We start from the raw sequence: 7,261 nt of genomic DNA, 5'->3' as shown, positions 1-7,261 counted from the left end.
TATGCCAAAGAACACAAGGACAATGACTCAGACATCATTAACAACTCATAATTTTTTTAAGTTTCAGTTGTCATTTATTAGAGCTGTCACATAGCAACAGAAAAAGTAATACACGTAGCTCCCTGAAAGAGAAGCCATACATGAAAAATACCCATCTCAAATCCACCAAAATAAATACTGAGTACAAAAGGGTGTACAGCTTTGTTGGGATTTTCACAGCACATTCATGTGGTGAGCCTCAGTCCTCTGGACTATTGAGGGGGGCATAACCTAACTTGATCACGCCAAAGCCTCCATGCTGAAGACGCCAGTTGCTTTGTGTGAACATGTGAGGAGGGGACAGCCGAATCTCATGTGCATATACTGGGGTCAACCGATGTGCCTACAGTTGTGTGTATGACCTGTAACACACAGTCTGTGTGTGTCCATGTGGTGGTGGTGTGTGTGTGTGTGTAAATGGTCATACACCATTCTGTGACATTCTTGTCATGAGGGCACATCCCTCACATACAAACGTTCCTCATGGCAGTCCTGCTCTGGACTGGCCTTTCTCTAGTTTTGTTCTAAGGTCATTTACAGGAGTGGAAGTTGGGGGTGTGTTCTTGTTCATAGTCTACAATCCTGCTCATTTATTCTCTTTTCCCCATTTGGAAAGCATTTCTCTCACTCCCGGCTACTGTTTGCAGTACGCTTTGGGCTGGGTATGGACTAAGCCTTCTGACCAATCAAGCTGCCAACGTGTCTTTGAGCATGAACACTTTAACAGCTCACATTGGTGCTTGTGTGTTAAATTGTTGAATTGAAATTCTTGAATTTCCCCTGGGGATCAATAAAGTATCTATCTATCTATCTATCTATCTAAATTGCCTCAGGTAAATCTCTTCCTAGAAAACTCCTCAGGCTCGCCGTAATGTTGAACCACACTGGAGGTGCTAATTGGAATCTGACAAAGGACAACGTTAAAGAAGCACGTCGGAGGCGGCCGGCCGGGTGAAGTGTAGTTACAGAAAACCTTCACTTCATGCTCAAGGCATTCCAACCAGCTCTGATTGGTGAACTTGATTTTGTGTGTGTGCTGTTTGCAGGGTGTGTGGATGGGCTGGAGGAGACAGGCTTCGGAAGGCACAGCTGTATGTGTGAGTGTGGAGCGACATGTCACCCCACTGTGCCATCTTAGTATGCTGTGATTAGTCGAGGGACTCGGGAGCCAGCTGTGACAGTAATGTCGGGGAACAAATTCCTCAAGTTCCAAAAAAAGCAAAAAAAAAAAAAAAAAAAAAAACAATCCAGCATGTCAAATTACACTCTTTTACATAAAAATATATCACTGTATTTACACACCCATCCCCACCCCATTTAAACAGCTTTTCAATGCTTGCAGAACACTCGATTGGTTCGGTAAGATGAAAAATATAAACATACAATTTCATATGAACATAGGGCTACTCAGGGACTGATAAGCATGGCTTCTGCATTTTCTACACAATCTGCAAGGACATCATTAACTAAAGCCATAAAAGAAAACATTTGGAAAAATATTGTGTTTTTTTTTGGAATGGAGCTCTTTAGGATTGAAATCACTTAACTAAAGCCAAGCTTATCTTAACACCCCTTTCAATGCCAATCCATCAATATGTATACACTAAACAACAAAAAAATATACTTATTACATTTAAATGAAACAAAACAAAATCACAAATGATCAAATAATTAATTCCTTTATTTATTTTAATAATATTTGTAATAATAACTCTAAACATAACTTTAGTCCTTGATAGTATCCAGGGCTAAAACACAATCATCTAGGAACATGTCATCTCTAACTCATCAAAGTGCTGACAGTGCCTGTGGAGTGGAATGGAGATCATCGCTCCATAAAATACTGAGCACATCGGCAACCCAATGTCCCTCCAGCATAACGAGAACAAACCTGGGAGCTTAGAGTTACTAACGCCTCTCTGACACTGGCAATCTTCTGGAGGGGTTTTGAATAATTTTTGTTCTTTCTCTCTGGCAAGATGACTACCCACCCTGGCTGTTTTAGTCTTGTTAATCTCTCCCTGGAGACATCTAATTTAGCCTCGGGAGCTCTCACACAAACAAGAGATGTGCTTTCTCAAAGCTAGGAATTCACTAATGCAGTGTACAAAAATAACCAACAACAGTTTCATGCTCCCTGCTGCAATCTCATCTTGTGGGAGCATGTTATTCGTTTTCAGGGTAACTGTAACCTTGGCTGGATCGCAACTCTGAGAAATAGCCTTATAAGTCTTGCGTCTTATCGCGATTCAGCAACACTCCTGGTTTGGGAAGTCCTGTATATCTGCTCGCAGGAAATGGGCAAAGCATGGTCCACAGAGAAGCATCCTGGTACAGTATGTGTCGGCCGTGAGGTTCCAAGAGATGGGTGTTAAGAAATTCGGAGAAACAAAATAAATTCTGGAGATTGGAGATGCCACGAGAGAGGCAAAAAGGCAGACAGTGAAACAGGAAGAGAGAGAACTGTGTGTGTGTGTGTGTGTGTGTGTGTGTGTGTGTGTGTGTGAGCGTGTGTGTGTGTGTGTGTGAGAGTGGTGTGTGTGTGTGTGTGTGTGTGTGTGTGTGTGAGTGTGTGTGAGAGAGAGAAAGAGAGAGGGGAATAAGAGTGGGTGTGATGTTGAACTGCAGAGCTAGAGTAGCAGTCAGAGATTTGGGGAGCCCACTGTAATGTATCTGATGAATAAAACTCAGGCAGATACATGCAGCAAGAGACAGAGAGCGAGAAAGAGAGAGAGAGAGAGAGAGAGAGAGAGAGAGAGAGAGAGAGAGAGATGTGTCGACCACCTGAGATGTGGTCTTTACAAACACACTGAATCACAGATCATTTGTCATGTAAATATTTTTGTTTCACCCTGTGTTGGTGGCTACACAAGCACCAACCACTGAGCAACACTCTGAGTTAGTAGCTCTGCATTTAATTAAAATAATAATAACACTAATCTCTCCTGGGGCTCCCTCACTCACAGTACTGACCTGGGATGCCAGAGAGCGAAAGATGGCCGAGTGGAACGAAAGAAAGAAAGAAAGAAAGAAAGAAAGAAAGAAAGAAAGAAAGAAAGAAAGAAAAAAATGCTTTATTCTGTTGTTAGTACCGTGGACTCATACATCTTTTCTAGGGATTGGATGTTTCTAGAATTATTCAAATCATCACAGACTGATGCTGAAGGACTGTGTGCAGCTGAATTAAGCTACTTCCTAAATCATCTGAATGGAGACGAGCTTTTGGTGAAAGTGAGCGTGAAATGGTCATATTTGCTACAGCACAGACAAACTAGGATTTCTTTTACTCTAATGAAGTACTTCTAGGATACCTGGAAGGATTTTTCTTTATTAGGCACAGCTCGCTCTCTTGTCTTGTCTTGGGCTCCTGTTGTTTAATGTTGCTCTGGTGTCAGTTCCTCTTAACAGCATCTTGTCTGAATATAAATGCAGTTTGTCACAGTTAATTAAAAACCAAAACAACCACATAACAACAACCGGTCCCTGTGACCATGAATGAAAAAAAAATCAATTGGATATTCTCAATCAATCTCCCAGGAAACACACACACACACACACATACACACACAAACACACACACACACACACACACACCCACACACTCACAAACACACTGGGTAATGGGTGAGCTCTTTCCCTAATACTCTTTCTCACTCTCAAACTCTTTCTCTTGAATTGTGCTTTGCTCTGCTGTGTCTGTGTGTGTGTGTGTGTGTGTGTGCGTGTGTGTTTGTGGTAATGAGAGTGTGGGCCCCTGTGGGTGTATAGGTTGCTACAGGTCTATGCTGAGATGGTGGCAGGGTGAGAGAGTCAGTCCAGCAGAGTCCTGAGGAGAGAAGGGTGCCTCGGGGTAGCTCCCTCACCCAGACCACACACCAGAGCAACAGCACACACACCAGGGCAACAGCATACACACACCGGGGCAACAGCACACATACCAGGGCAACACCGCCACTACAAACAGTGCATTCAGAGTATTTTCAGGACCTCTCAAGTCATCAACATCCTATGGTTGAGACTGATCTTAAAGAGGTGATGCTCAGGGCTTGGTTTCCTCCACACACAGCATTGGGAACTGTAGCCAAACAGTTCAAAATTCATTTCAGACACACACCATCAACCGTGAGACCTTACATAAGCCAAGACAGGTGTGTGTCTTTCCTAATTATGTTCAATGAATTTGATTATGCACAGGTGGAGTCCAATTAAATTGTAGAAGCATCTCAAGGACCACTAGCTGTATTTCCATCTGACTCCTGTATCCTTTAAACACATGTATGTGTACAACACTTTGTGAGCCAGTCATTAGTTAGCCTACACCTACCAAATTTGGAGTTTATCCAAATCAAACTTTTATTTGCATTAGACGATTTTATGTACATTTGAAGGATTTTCTTACACAAATAGTCAAAATGATTAAAAGAAATGGATGTAACTCCAGTTGTTGGCAGAGGAGGCAGGCATCAGCGCTCAATTACAAGTGTCATAACTAAGTGTCGGAATACTTATGTAAATAGGATAACCTCACACAATGCTCCAAAAACCCTTTTGTAATTCTGTCATTGAGTGTAGTTTGATGAGAAACTATTGAATTCATTTTGAGCTATTCAATTCATTTCAGTCAGAAACAACAAAATGTGTAACATTTCAAAGGGTCAGAAAAACTGTCTGAATGCACTGTAGCAGAGAACTCCCACAAAAGAAAAGATGAAAAGAGTCAATTAAAGTGATGATTCTCTCTCTCCACCTCTCTGTCTGATTCCCCCGCGCTCTCTCTCTATCTCTCAGTTCAGTAATGAATGGCGCCAGTGAGAAAAAAAGAAGAAAAAAACAGAATGGTGTAGGTCGAGTCTGACAATCCTCCAGGGTTCAGAGTTCATCTCACTTGTCATGTAAGAGTGTAGAGAAAGTGACTACTATATCAATGTACATGGACCTCTCTGATTCATGACACTGGGTTTTGAGTTCTGTTTTGGTGGTGTAAAATCTCCAAAAACAAACAAACAAACAAAAAAAAAACAGTGGAATTTTTTTTACATTACTTTACCTCTTTCTATATACATAGGAAAACAAAATCATTTATTATTTTCTTAATCTCAAAATTCATATGAAATACCTTTGGCAATATACTGCATGTCATCGTTTCAGAGTCAGTGTTTCGGTCTGACAACCATAAGACAGTTTTCGGAACATTCCGGAGTCCTCCTCTGGAGCAGGCGGAGGGAAAGAGGGTGGAGCCATCCACTGGGGAGGAGTGGAGGAGCATCTGGAGTGCTGCTCCGTTCTGTTCAGTCTGTGAAAGTGTGTGTGTGTGTGGTGTGTGGTATGTGGTGTGTGGGGTATGTGAGTGTGTGTGTGTGTGTGTGTGTGTGTGTGTGTGTGTGTGTGTGTCAGAAACAGGACTCCTGTGACTCTGTGTCATGCTGTAGCGACACCTTCTCCTGCTCCACGTGGTTTCCGTTGGTGAGAACTGCATACCTGCAGAGGAAGAAAAAAAAACACAGAATCACATCAGAGGGGTCAGCTGGTCAGTTCCACAGCCTCCTCACGCCGTCCCGCCATCATCGACACACTCTAAACATCTGCACTCCCACCAAAACACCTCTCTACACAGAACACTGGCTCTCGACTTGAACTGAGAACTGAAGAGCAAAAGTCATCTAAATGAGTGATTCTAAGCAGAAGTAGCTGGCACTTCTGCCTGGTTCCCAAGTAAAGGAGAGGAGCAGAAGAGAGGAGAGGAGTGGAGAGGAGAGGAGAGGATAGGAGAGGAGAGGAAAGGAGGGGAGAGGAGAGGAGAGGAGAGGAGAGGAGAGGAGCAGAAGAGAAGAGGACAGAGAGTAAGAGCAGCTCAGTAACAGCAGACCGTATGAAAGACAAACAGGCCCTTTCCAGCACTATTAGAGAGCAGATTTGCGTAAACCTTGGAGATTTGAGACAATTGAGTTTGGCATGGCCGATGGCAGACCTCGAGGCACTTTCGTTTGTGTTGGCTGTTCCACAGAAATAGGAACTTTTTACCTTAAAAGCCAGTAGACCGACCAAGTGGGCGCTACTGACCACTTTAAGCAATTGAGAATCATGGTTAGTGCATTTGCACATTTTATAAAGAAGATCAGGTTTACTACTATTTTTATGGAAAACATATAAAAACAGTCAAATGAGCAAAGAATCAAGTTGACTATTTTGGTATATTTTGGGAAAAAAATCCAAAACCTTCCCATGAGCATACTGAAGTAATCTAAAGATACTTTCACAAGCCATTCCACCAACTGCTCCTGATTTTCGTTGACACTCCATTAAGCAATATTAATTAGATTCAGCCATTAGAAATAAATAAACATTCACTGAAGCATTTAGCATTAGCTGTGGATTATTACTACTTTGTTAATGCTTACTGATGTATCATCTAATCTCAGTTAATGACGTGGTAATGCAAAACCTCATCACTGCACGGTCCGTGCTAGAAAGCATAGCCTATGGGTGACCCTGTTCCAGCAGAGGTCCTCCCATGTGACCCATGCTGCCTAAGAGGCCACTGGAGGGCTTTATCATAAAGTGCTCATGCTTGATCACAGCTGGATCATAGCGTCTAAAGCACACCAGCATCAGACATGTTGTTGCACAGTTATCTACAAAGCGAGGAGGAATGCAGAATGTAGAGGTGCTGGCCGGTCATCAGAATAGGGACACAGTAGCCACACACTCTGATCTTGTTTTATGTTATTTATCCAAGACAGACGTTTCGGCAAATGGCCTTAATCAAGGTTTCCGCTGAGTAAACACTGTCATCTAAAGTCAAGAGGCTCTTATTGTGGCAGCCCTTGAACTTAACTCCAATTACATTCACTGTTACGGTTCATGGCACTTTATGTGATGAGCCAGGTCCATTTCCACCTGGAGATTACTGCTTATGATTATGTGTGTACACAGTCAAGTGCTCAGCCTCAGGCCTCTCTCTTCTCTCCGGTGTCCACTCAGAGAGGCACATAGATCCACACAGTGACTTCAGGCTCCATTGAGATAAGAAACAAACACACATTTGGACTAATTGGAGAATATTAGTGAACCAAGCAGCAAAATAAGACCAAGTACATTAGCTCGTTGCACAGGCTCTTAGCACAGGCTTTATCACATATTATTGTTGATTCCATTTCTATTCTGTTCCTTATTTCTATATTAGCCCAGGCCTAATGTGGCAGATATGAGGCTAATGGGGACT

The 7,261-nt window shown here is 42.5% G+C and overlaps 1 protein-coding gene across 1 annotated transcript in view; it reads right to left on the bottom strand.

The window, feature by feature from the left end:
* Positions 1–5,396: 5,396 nt before the first annotated feature.
* The window catches only part of htr4 (5-hydroxytryptamine receptor 4), a 115,072-nt gene continuing 113,207 nt past the window's right edge, over positions 5,397–7,261 (bottom strand). The window contains exon 7 of the mRNA XM_076288128.1: positions 5,397–5,517. Coding sequence (XP_076144243.1) covers positions 5,430–5,517 — 88 coding nt within the window. The 3' untranslated portion in view covers positions 5,397–5,429. The remainder of the gene's footprint in view (positions 5,518–7,261) is intronic.

This window comes from Alosa pseudoharengus, unplaced genomic scaffold (genome assembly GCF_046254945.1).
Source record: "Alosa pseudoharengus isolate Yale_2024_CS ecotype anadromous, Long Island Sound unplaced genomic scaffold, YU_APseudo_1.1 YU_APseudo_1.1_scf_16, whole genome shotgun sequence".
Lineage (NCBI taxonomy): Eukaryota > Metazoa > Chordata > Actinopteri > Clupeiformes > Clupeidae > Alosa > Alosa pseudoharengus.
This window is presented reverse-complemented; position numbering and strand designations above follow the sequence as displayed.